The sequence below is a fragment of the Pseudorca crassidens genome, chromosome 16 (assembly GCF_039906515.1).
Source record: "Pseudorca crassidens isolate mPseCra1 chromosome 16, mPseCra1.hap1, whole genome shotgun sequence".
In the NCBI taxonomy this organism is placed as follows: Eukaryota; Metazoa; Chordata; class Mammalia; order Artiodactyla; family Delphinidae; genus Pseudorca; species Pseudorca crassidens.
In genome coordinates this window covers 81,550,846-81,563,802 of record NC_090311.1, presented here as the reverse complement: position 1 = coordinate 81,563,802, position 12,957 = coordinate 81,550,846, and the positions used below count along the sequence as shown (strand labels likewise).

At 42.0% G+C, this 12,957-nt stretch overlaps 1 protein-coding gene across 2 annotated transcripts in view; it reads left to right on the top strand.

The window, feature by feature from the left end:
- The window catches only part of DISC1 (DISC1 scaffold protein), a 347,388-nt gene that overhangs the window by 308,392 nt on the left and 26,039 nt on the right, over window positions 1-12,957 (top strand). For both annotated transcript variants that reach the window (XM_067711093.1, XM_067711094.1), the window contains exon 11: window positions 6,890-7,166. In XM_067711093.1, the coding sequence (XP_067567194.1) occupies window positions 6,890-7,166 (277 nt within the window). The remainder of the gene's footprint in view (window positions 1-6,889; window positions 7,167-12,957) is intronic.

Genomic DNA, 12,957 nt, shown 5'->3' with positions numbered 1-12,957 from the left:
TCCCAAGCTGGGAACATCACAGATGTCCTTCAGTGGGTGAATGGTTGAATAAACTGTGGTCCAGACAGAGCATGGCACACTACTCAGCAATAGAAATGAACAAACTATTGGTATGTGAATCTCCAGGGAAATGTATAGAATGAAAAAAGCCAGTTCCAAAAGGTGCATTATTTATGATTCTATTTATGTAACATTTTAGAAATGGAGAACAGATGTAGTGGTTTCCAGACACTTGGGATGGGCGCCAGGGTGGGAAGCAGTGATGTGGTTATAACACGGCATATGGGGATGCTCGTGGTGGTGGAGTTGTTCTGTACCTTGAATGTGGTGGTGGATACAGGAGGTTACACAAGGGATAAAATCATACAGGACTATAGACATACACACGCACACACACACACGAGAGGACAACTGAATAAGATCAGTGGATTGCACCAATGCCAATTCCCTGGTTGTGATACTGTACTATATTTTTACAAGATGTTACCATTGTGGGAAACTGGGTAAAGGATACATGGATCTCTCTGTATTCTTTCTCACAATTTTATGTGAATTAATAAAAAGAAAAAGGAAGGTAGGAGAAAAGAAACAAAGACATATACAACTTTTTAAAATTAGAAATCTTCGTTGTAATATATCACAAAAACAGCAACAATTAAACAGTAATTACAACACCCTGGTTAAAGCCAGTAATCCCAAAGATTAAATTCCAGAATGGATTTTTATAAAACTCAGCCAAATGTTTTGTATTGCATTCATTTCTGAAAAAAAAAAGTAAAAATAAAGTTGAACATAAAGTGTGGTAAAAATATAAGCCAGGAAAAGTGGAACTAAAAGAATATTGGGGTAACAATTATAATGTCAGACAAGCTAGCACTATGTGTAAAATTTTGGGGACAATAATGTTGCCAATTCTGGAATTCAATTACAGAAAAATATGAAAATGAATAAGTTGGATGGTAGGTATACAAGTGTTTGTTAAATTGTTTTCCATATTTTTCTGTATATTTAAAATATTTTAATACTTTTAAAACTAAAAAAAATTTTGTAATAAAAGACAAAAATATTGGAGATGATTAAAGTATTACTCAGATGAAAATTTAGAGCTTTAAATACATTAGCTAAAAATTAAGTAGTAAGAGAGGAAAATCAAAGAAAAACTAACAAGCATTTAACAGCAGAAACTAATAAAAAGATAATAAATCTGAAGAATGACAAAAAAGTAAATATAAAGATAAGATGAGAAATCAAGGAAAGAGAGAACAAAAATCAATAACAAAGATTAACAAGGCAAAAGGTTGTTCTTTGAAAAGATTAATAAGCTAGCAAGCCTCTGATAAGACTGAACAAGATAAATCAGAAAAGAGGTAAATAAATATTTAAATAAAGTACAGAATGAAAAGGAGAAATGTCTATGGAGACAACTGATTTTAAGAATAATTTTTAGGGCTTCCCTGGTGGCGCAGTGGTTAAGAATCTGCCTGCCAGTGCAGGGGACACGGGTTCGAGCCCTGGTCTGGGAAGATCCCGCATGCCGCGTAGCAGCTAAGCCCGTGCACCACAACTACTGAGCCTGTGCTCTAGAGCCCACGAGCCACAACTATTGAGCCCACCTGCCACAACTACTGAAGCCCGTGCACCTAGAGCCCGTGCTCTGCAACAAGAGAAGCCACCGCAATGTGAAGTCCGTGCACCGCAACGAAGAGTAGCCCCCGCTCGCCGCAACTAGAGAAAGCCCGCGCGCAGCAACGAAGACCCAACACAGCCAAAAAGTAATTAATAGTTAATTAAAAATTTTTTTAATTTATGAACAAACATTACAATACATATGAAACCTGTGAGAAAATGGATTGATTTCTATAACAGATATAAATTGTTAAACTGGATACAAGAAGAAACAGAAAATCAGTAGACTAAAAATTAAAGATATTGAACTGGCAATAAAATGCTTTCTTCAGCAAAAGCCTTAGGAAAAGGATGGGGAACCCAAGGAATAAACTGGCAATGGAGAGGTAAAGACAATTCACAGGACGAGATCTGAGTGGCTGTGAAGCGATTGCAGTGGAGAAACACAACTTCAGACAAGATGCCTCTTGTCACGTATCAGATTGGCTACAGTTAGGAAACTGGACGATAGAGTCCAGTTTTTCTAATAAGGATGGTCTCTTCTCATGTGTACCAGACCCCATTCCTGCTCTCTTGCTCCAGGACATGGCTCAGATATCTGTGTTCTCTTTCTCTCTTTTTATTACTTTAGGAGTTTTTTTGCTGTTATTGTTGTTGGGTTTTTTTGTTTGTTTGTTTTTGGCTGCGCTGCGTGGCATGTGGGATCTTAGTTCCCCGACCAGGGATTGAACCCGTGCCCCCTAAGTGGGAGTGCGGATCACTAACCACTGGACCTCCAGGGAATTCCCCTCTTTTTTAACTTTTAGATTGGCATATAACACGATCAGAAAGTGCACATGTTGTGAATATACTGCTTGGTGAATTTTCACAAAATGACCATACTCATCACTACCACCATAGAAAAATAAAGCACTTCTAGTTACGCCAGCAGCCCCCTCTTCCTGTCATTACCCCTCTTCTCCCCAGGGAAGCCACTATCCTGATGTCTAACACCATCAATTAGTTTTGCATGTTTAAAAACATAAAATAAATGGAATCCTCGTGCCTCCTCTTTGTCTAACCTTATGTTTTTGAGACTCAGCCATATTGTTGCAGATTGTACTAATTTGTTCATCTTCTTTGCAAAAATTCCAATGAATGGACATTCCACAATTTATCCACTCTTCTATTTATGACCATTTGTTTTCCCTCCCAGGTTTTGGCTGTTACACATAATGTTGTCCAGTGATACATACATACAGTTGATCTTCATTATTTGTGGATTTTGTGTTTGCGAGTTTGTCTACTTACTAAAATTTATTTGTAACTCCCAAACCAGTACCTGCAGAGCTTTCCCTGTCATTCATGGACGTGCCCAGAGTGGCCAAAAATTTGAGTCACCTGATATGCACGATCCCAGCTGAGGTCGAACAAGGCAGTGCTCTGTTTCCTCGTTAAAGTTTCCATACTGTAGACAAGTGCCCTTTTTGCTGTCTGGTTAATGCCGTGTTTTTCACATCTTTGTGCTTTTTTCTTGGTGATTTTGCTGTTCAAATGGCCCCCTCCCCAGCACAGTGCTGAAGTGCTGTCTGGTGTTCCTGAGGGCAGGAAGGCTGTGATGTGTCGTATGGAGAACCTGTGTGTTTCATAAGCTTTGTTCAGGCCTGAGTTACAGTGCTCTGACCATGAGTCCAGTGTCAGTGAATCAACAATATATATTAAATAAGGTGTTTTTAAACAGGAACGCACATAAAACAAGGTTATATACTGATCAGTTAATGATAACATTGTAACCAAAGGCTCACGGGAAGCTAACCCTCCATTTCCCCTGAGAGCAGTGGTTCAGTATCTGCTCATTCAGTGCTCATGGTGACTACAGACCGTGACTACTGCGAACATTGAGAATATGTGCGTTTCATGAGTATAAACCTAGGAGTCGTGGTGCCGGGTCATGTGATCGACATATTTTTAACATTAGTACATCTGTCAAAGAGGTTTCAAAGACACTGTGTTCATGTACAGTCCCACCAGCAGTATAGGAGAGGACTAATCATTCTTTACCTTCTCTGACACTTGGTATTGTCAGGCTTTTAGATTTTAGCCATCTTGATGATGTGCAGTACATCACACTGTAGTTTAATGTGCATTTTCCTGATGGTTGACGGCATGGTGCATCTTTTCATAAGGTATTTATTGGCCATTTAGATGCCCTCCTTTGTGAAGTGTCTGTTCAGGTCTTTGCCCTTTAAAAAATTGGGTTGTCTGTCTCTTTCTTATTGTTCTGTAGGATTCCTGTTTATATTCCAGAAGCAGTCCTTCGCTGGTTATATGTATTACAAATAGCTTCTCCCACTTTGTGGCTTACCATTTCATCTTCATATTAATAGTCAAATTTATCATTTGTTTTCTTTATAGTTAGTACTTTTTATATCCTGTTTGAGAGATCTTTGTTTACTATAAAGTCATAAAGATATTATCCTACACAGGCATACCTCAGAGATATTGCAGGTTTGGTTCCAGACCATGGCAATAAAGCAAATATTGTGATAGGCAAGTCACATGAATATTTTGTTTTCTCAGTTTTTACACTATACTGTAGTCTATTAAGTGTGCAATAGCATTATATCTAAAAAACAATGTATATACATACCTTCATTAAAAAATACTTTATTGCTAAAAATGCTAACCATCATCTGAGACTTCAGCGAGTTTGCTGAAACTCTTTTTGCTGGTGGAGGGTTTGAAATATTGCAAGAATTACTAAAATGTGACACAGAGACATGGAATAAGAAAGTGCTGTTGAAATAATGGTGCTGATAGACTTACTTGATGCAGGGTTGCCACAAACCTTCAAATTGCAAAGAGAAAAATTCACTATTTGTGAAGTGCAATAAAATGAAGCAAGGTATGCCTGAATTATTTTCTAGAAGTTTTATTCCTTTATTTTTCACACTTTGATCTACAATCCACCTGAAATTGATGATTGCATGGTATGAGCCAGTAATCATGAATTTGATTCTTTTTCCTGTAGTGATATCCAGCTGACGCAGTGCATGTTTAGAAGACTGTCCTTTCCCCACTACACTTTATCACTAATGCTTTCATGATATATCTCCATCCTTTTGTCTGCAGCCTGTTTGTATCCTTATATTTATGTATGTCTCTTGTAAGCAACATGTAATTAGATTTTGAATTTTTTATTCTAGTCTAAAATCTTTGACTTTTAAATACAGTATTTATCTATTTATATTTAATGTAATTCCTAATATATTAGGGAAGAAATAGTTCTATTTTGCCATTTTCCTTATCTGTACCACATTCATTCCTGTCTTCTTTATTGCTTTCACTAAACCAATACTTAAGTATTTTTTAATTTAAAAACATTTCTCCCAAGCTTGTTAGTTATACATTCTTTTAATTTCTCTGTTTTATGACTACCATAAGGGGTTCAATATGAATCCATGACTTTTTTTGGGGGGGGAGTACGCAGGCCTCTCACTGTTGTGGCCCCTCCCCTTGCGGAGCACAGGCTCCAGACGCGCAGGCTCAGCGGCCATGGCTCACGGGCCCAGCCGCTCCACGGCATGTGGGATCTTCCCGGACCGGGGCACGAACCCGTATCCCCTGCATCAGCAGGCGGACTCTCAACCACTGCGCCACCAGGGAAGCCCGAATCCATGACTTTTTAAAGTTTAATACGAATGAGCACTTTACTGCTTTCTGGACAACACAAGGAACTGAAACTATTTTAATTCCTTTCACTCCCTCCTTCTCTTTGTGCTGACTATCATGTATTTTAATTCTTCAGATATTTTAGATCACAAAAGAAATTATTATTACTGTTTTCTATATCAACAACCACTTAAATTTACCCACACATTTACTCTTCCCATTGTTTTTCATTCCTTTATGCATGTCCTTGCTTCCAGCTAGAATCATTTCCTTTATTATGGATATACTGCCAAGGAATTCTTTCAGTTTTATTTATTTGAAGATATCTTTCTTTTACTTTTATTTTTGAAGGAAATTAAAAATAATTGTGTAATTTATAGATTGTTAGGTTTTTTCCCACGATTTTTAAGATGTTGCTTTATTACCTCCTGGCATCCACCATTTCTGTCACCGATATACTTCCTTGAAGTGAATGTCTTTTTTTCCCACTAGCTGTTTTCAAGAGTTGCGATCTGTCTTTGTTGTCCAGCAGTTTCACTAAGATGAACCTAGGTGTGTTTTTTAGTTTGATTTTCCCTGCTTTGAGATTGTAGTGCTACCCGAATGTGTAATTTGATGTCTCTTGTCAATTATTTGAAAATTCTCAACACTAGCTCTTTTAATATGGCTTCTGTCTCATTCTTTCTTTTTTACTTCTGGCTTCATCCTTTATAGATACAGGCTTTAAAATAATGATGATTCATATGTTGAGGAAGATAGAGGACATGATAGATAATTTCAGCAGAGAACTGAAATATATTTTAAAAATCAAATAGAAATTATAGAACTGAAAAATACATCAACTAAAATTTAGAACACAGAGATAAATTGAATAGCAGATTAGACACAGTAGAAGGAAGGATTATTAAATGGAAGATAGGTGTATAGAAAATATCCAGCCTGAAGCTGAATGAATGGATGAAAAATACATACTTTCATTTAAAATTTCAGGTTTTTGGCTTTCCATGAAAGTCAGAATTGTTTGTGAACATTGAGTCTACATTCCTCATAGCTTTAGTTGCCCTGAGCTGAGGAAGGACTCTCTGTGCAGGGATATGTCCTTTCTACTAGCAAGAGTTCACTTCTCTCTATTGCTTTCTGCCACTGAGGCTGAATATCAGTTGTTATGGTTTATATTACCCCTGCACTGCTTCACTCATTTGTGTTACCTGGGTGAGTTTAGTAAGGAAAAATGGTGGAGGAGGGACAATCTAGGCAGATGAAATAGCACATGAAAAAGTACTTACCCTGGGGGAGTTGGGCAGGTCTGGGGACTCAAATTAAGGCAGCAGGACTAGAGCACAGACATGAGTGGGGGTGTTGTATTGGGCCACTGAGTCTGGAAAAATATTTAGGATCTTGTATAGCCTTACAGACCAAGTAGCTAAGAAGGACTATACTTATTTCACGGTAAACAGATTTAGCCCCTCTGAATCTTCTGGTTGAAATAATCCATCGCTATGTAAACTTAACTTGTTAACTCTAACTTTTAGCCAGGTAGACAAGCTATTGGTTTGGTATGATGAAACATCACTGAATTAATTTTTATGCCTTTGTTTCTTCTCTGCCTTAGCTGCAAGTGTCCGCTGCTTGGAAAAGTGTGGGAAGCTGACTTGGAAGCTTGTCGGTTGCTTATCCAGAGCCTGCAGCTCCAGGAGGCCAGGGGCAGCCTGTTGGCAGAAGATGAGAGACAGATGGATGACTTAGGGGGAAGTGCTTGTGTAACAGCTCTGGCCATCCCCCCGAGGCCCCACTCTGAAGATGAGAGGAAGACCCCTTTGCAAGCATTTGAAGAGTGGAAGGTGCACCTGACCCCTTCTCCTCCCTGTGCTGGCAGCGAACAGAAAGAGGTCTGTCCATCCTCATAGCCTCAATAGGGGCCTTACTCTGAGGGATGATTTGGGACCACACTTCAAGTGAGAGCAGTAAATACTGGGCGGGCTTCCCACTGAACCACCCAGACTCTTTAAAGATTTAACAACTCCTGAATATGATTACAAAATGATGTAGAATTTTTATAGAAGTTGCTTAAAATATAGGAGAATGGAAAGAATTAGTTCTATTTTTATTCTAATTTCATGGCTATAGTTAGAATATACAATCTAATATATAATTACTATATATATGGCCCACACTATGTATGTCATATATAAGATATAGCTACTGTATGTCCTATATATTATATATGTCATATATGGTATTTAATTTTGTATTTAGAATCCATATCTTACAATATCGATTCATTAGAATCAAACAAATATATGTATATATTCCAGTAACTGTTTTTGCCAAAGCAAGATCATAATGAATGTTAGAATTTGCTCTTTTCATTTAAAACAACCTAATACTTGGCCTGTGATATATGCATTAAAAATTAAAGTGTAGATTTATTCAGCATTTTACCCCAAGGCTGACCTAGATCAACAGAGAAGAGTTCCCCACCCCTCCTCTCCCTGGTTCATCTCTCCTCTCTCCCCTCCCCTCTCCCACTTTCCCCTCTAACCCTAATAAGATTCTTTCACGAAAGGGCTCCAGGAATTTTTTTCCAGTTTTAATGCTATGACAGGAGGTTTTAGAGCGCTTTTCTGGCCAGATTCCTGGGTGTTCTGAATATTAAAAGAAAGTAAAACCTTGGTGGAACTGGAGGAACGTGTCATTTCACGTTCACATCTCACATTTGCCATTAGTTGTGCCCCCTCCCTGGGTCTCTGCCACGACTCACCAGGGAACGCACCCCATGTGGGTGCCTCCCCACCGTCCTGTGTGCAGGACCATGGTCTTTACAGAGCACACACTCGCTGACAATGTGTGCCTACAGTCACCGTCTTCTGGACTGCTGGGAAAATTGATACTTGATCGTATATTTGAATTGAACAACCTGATGAGAAAGCAGGCGGTTGTCACTCTCTGGAATCCTGCTGGCCTCATAAAATTAGGCTCTACACTGAGCTGTCAGTGATCTCAACTCCTTTGTTAGCTGAGGCCCTGCAGGTGGAATCCTCCACAAATCCTGGTTGCCCGAGCTCATGCTTACAGTTGTTGAAAACTTGGGGCCAGTTGCAGTTGGCCAGGTTCAAAGAATATTCTGATGTGAGAGACACACTGCCTGAGTGAGGGGAAGGGAGCCCTGGGTGGAAGAAACTGCAGGCCCTGGGGCTGAGTCTTTGAAAGTAGGGCTGGCTCTCCAAAGGGGGCTCCCGGGAGCTCAGTGCCAGGACAGGAGCCAAGCCAGGTACATGGTGGGGTTTGCTGGGGCAATGAACACCTCTGGAGGTCATGCCTGCTTCAGCAGGTCGGACCTTGTAGGTGGAGTCTCCTCCCTCCCTCTCTCCCTCTCTCCCTCCCTCCCTCTCTCCCTCCCTCCCTCCCTCTCTCCCTCCCTCTCTCCCTCCCTCCCTCCTTCTCTCCCTCCCTCTCTCCCTCCCTCCCTCCCTCCTCCTTCCTTCCTTCTTTCTTTCCCTCCCTCCCTCCCTCCCTCCCTTCCTTCCTTTCTTCCTTCCTTCCCTCCTTCCCTCATCGCTGTGCCCATGTGTCCCTCCAGGCTCTCTGGGGGATGACTCTCCTAAGTATAGGAGGATTATTCCTCCTCTATAAGATTGTAAGCACCTGCCAATCTGGCTATAGGAAAACAGCTTGTTTGCTTAAAAGTAAGAAAATCAGAGTCAAGGATGAATGGCGTAGAGCTTTATCACAGAATGATTCTTCAAGTTTCTGTGGGAAGGAGGTGCGGGCTGTGACTGAGAGAGCAGAAGAGCACAGTGGCTGCCTCTTCAAGCTCCAGGACTGAGCCCCCAGCTCTGCTCCACCAGCTGAAGCGCTGAGGATGTTCTGTAGTTTTGGGGGTGGGAGAGAGATGAGGGGCCTTGAAAGCTCCTGCCAGCTCAGTGCCATCTCCCATCCTGTGTCTTTCCCGTCCCATGTGCTGTCCCTGCATTGCTTTTCTGGGTTTATATTCACAGAGGGAGGCGGGCATCTTCTGAACTCGGGAGCGGCAGGAATGTTAAGATGGTAGGTATTTTCTGGAAAGGGCAAAATTGTGGAAACAGAAAACAAATCAGTTGTTGCCAGGAATTGGGATTGGGGGGAAGGGACCGATCACAAAGGGCTGCATGAAGGAACTGGGGTGGGGGGCAGTGTGTGACAGAACTGTTCTGTATCTTGAATGTGGCAATGGCTGCATAACTGTGTGCGTATGTCTAAATTTGTAACTTTACACCCCAAACTCTACTGCATGTAATGTTACAAAAGTGACTATAATTTAAAAAAATAACATCTCCCTATTTAAAAGTGAGGCTACAGATGTTGGAATTGGCTGCCCTTGTCTTAGGGCTATAGGAAGACGGTACAGCAGAATGAGCAGAGCTGAGGCTGCCGGGCTGTGTACAAGCGCATTCCCTTATCTGCTAAAAAAAACAAAACAGAAAATGAGGATAATGAAAACTATCTCATGAGGCGGCTGTGAAGATTTAAATAAAATAGCATCTAAAGGGATATTAACGCATATATGGAGAATCTAGAAAAATGGTACAGATGAGCTTACTTGCAGGGCAGGAATAGAGACACAGACGTTGAGAACGGACATGTGGACACAGCGGGGAAGGGGATGGTGGGACGAATTGGGAGACTGAGATTGACATAAATACACTACCATGTGTAAAACAGATAGCTAGTGGGAACCTGCTGTGTAGCTCGGGGAGTTCAGCTCGGTGCTCTGTGATGACCGAGATGGTGGGCGTGGGGTGGGAGGGAGGGAGGTCCAAGAGGGAGGGGATATATGTATCAGTACAGCTGATTCGCTTCATTGTACAGCAGAAACTAACACAACATTGTAAAGCAACTATATCCCAATTTGAAAAAAAAGTGAGCGATACGTACATAGTAGAGGCTTAAATAATGTTTTGTGTGTGTGTTTATCACTCTTTCCGGCAGTCACAAGAATCTTTAAGACCTTTTAAAAATAATATACCTTGCTTCCTTTATTAAGAAGCAGCGCTGAGCAATGAATCAGTGGAAGATATTCAAGAAAAGAAAGGCTTAATAAAGGAAAAGTCGTGTTTGTATTTGGATGGCCGATCTCAGGCTACTGAAGGCGCAAACTGTAACCAAGGGTCTCATTCGGAAGGTGTTTTTGTTTTCCTGCCTCGGTTTCTAGGGAGTCATTGAAGGCTGGGTCCTTGTGTATTTATCCCGTGGCTACAGTGTCTGTTTGCTTTGCAGCTGTGAGCTGGTTTGGCTCTGGAACTCCCTGCTGGGTCTGGCCACCCTGCCCGGGTTTCTCTACTGAAGCATATGATGCCCCGAAGGCAGTCAATTTCTTTTTAACCCGAATCTTCCATGAAAAATTGCTGACTCCTTAGGAAGGTCCACAGGGAGATGGATTTTCAAAGCCTTCCCTGTGCGCGTCTGCCCCACGTGGGTGCGTGCATTTTGATTGCGCTGGTTATAACAAGTGCTTCGTCATTAATGAAAGATTTTGCTGTGTTTAGGGTCCCACCGGGCTTCTCAGCACCATTTTCCCCATTTTACAGCTGGGCCCATTAAGGCATAGTAATTTGCTGTGAGCTTTGTTACCGAGGAAGTCAGCCACAGGGCGAAGGGCCAGTTTTCTCTTGCGCTTCCCCAATGGTGAGAGCCCTCTTCTTTTTCAGTTTCATTACAGCTCTCCTGCAAGCCTTTTCTCAGACCCTGGAAACGATCAGGTGCCCTTGCCTCTGCTTTATAGACATTACAGAAATTGCATGGGGGCCAGACAGGAGCTGGGGAAATCAGTGAGCTAGCTTCCTCTGCTCTGAAGTTGCTCTTTTGTACTCGCTGTACTGGCCATTATACCTGCGTAATTGTCTCTTTCCTGTCTGCAGCCTGCGCTGCTGGGGTGCTTTCTGTTTTTACTACAGAGTGGGCTCCCCTCCCGCAGAGTTCCCCTGGACAGCGTCACCCTCCCAGCCTCCAGCTGCTTCCTTTCCCAGCCAGTAGCTGCCACCAAAGAGGCTCAAAGAGGCCAAAAAAAGATCCAGCAGCTTTGAGCCATCTCATGCAGGATTTGAGTAGCCAGGGTTAAGATGTCTGCGGTGAAAGGAATTAGCGATAAGACACAGGGTAGCTTTATGTTTTTCATTTTTATTTTTTTATGGAAGTCTAGTTAATTTCCAGTTTTATTTATTATATGGGTCTCCAGAAATGATTGTTGATGTCTCCCAATTCCTTTTTACTCCATTTCACAAGAAAAGAAAGCTGGAAAAATGGATCTGGGGTGAAGATGTGTGTCCTCACCATCTTAAACTGGTTTCTAATTCTAGAAACATCTGAAGTGGTCAAAGGGCTTCATCTTTGGTCCTGACAGATGCAGACCTGATTCTCTCTCTTTGCTCTCACTTCCCGGCTCCCTTGAGCTCTCAGAGGGGCAGCAGCCCCCCCAGCGAAGCGGGGTTGAAAGAGCAGGTCCTGAACTACGCGTCTTGACGGTTCTTACACCTTGGAACTTATGAGACAGCCCCCGGGGGTGGGGAGGACTGCTCACTCGCTCATCAGCTGCTTTTACTCTTTTTGTCTCTGGGGAGAAAGCAAAAAGCTTGGGTGTGAAGAGAAATTCCACCTTCTCTACAATTTAGTATTTCGTGTTGCAAACCCATCCTCCTTAGCCCAAGAGTAGAGCAGTAGAAGCAATCAGGCTGCCATCAGGATTGGTAATTGGTTGATGAATGAAAAAGCCAGAGAATCATAAAAAATGATACATGTGCCTTTTAAACTTTCTTTTTTTAAGCTTGCTATAAGACCAAGGCTTTTTGTTTGTATAGGTCTTCCTGAATGGCTTTTCCCGTGGCCGTTCTTGCAGAACCCTCACCAATAATGCACCATCTCCAACTACCAGTTTGCATTTCTTTAAAGAGGACTGGAAATTTCAAGAGCACTTGCAAAATAGTCCTCAGTTTCCCCCTCTCTCTCCCTCTCTTAAATATTGTTGAGTTTTCCCAAGGTTTTCAACTTGGTTTATGTAGAGACAAGAACTCCCCTTCTTTTCCCACTAACATTTCATTGCTTTACATAGTATTTATTTTAATTATGTAATTAATTTAAGTGCGACTGGGCATCAATAGGTTTAGAAACAGCTCCACCAATAGGATTGGAAGTTGGCAGGCTCACAGGCTACGTCCCGGCCCTGGCCTTGGCCCCTGCCTTTGATGGGGGGGGGGGGGGGGCGGCGGAGCAGAGCCCAGGACACCTGGCAGGTGGGAAGAAGAGGCTTCTGGGCCTTCAGTTAACTGGTTCATGCCGGTTCTCTCAGTTAATTAATGTTAGCTTGCCAGCCTCCTGCCCAAGGAGACTAAATGGGTGCCTCGGATCCGCTGCTTTCCCTGCTTTTGGAAAATTACGAAACCACTTTCTTTGCTCCAGGGCCTAACTGTGACTTCTTCCACTAATTAAAAATAGTTCTGTGCTTCTGAAGAAGACAGCCTCGGGGCCCTCGGAGCCTCCTTCACCTTGGAAATTCCTTGTCACTCATTGATGAACACTGAGGGGTGGATAGAGGCTGGTCACCGGCTGGCTGGTGAGGATTGAGTTATGGTACTTAACAGCACAGGCGGCTGGTCTAACGAATATGCGGTGTTTTCCTTTGAGTAGCTGAGAGATGTTTAATCCAGG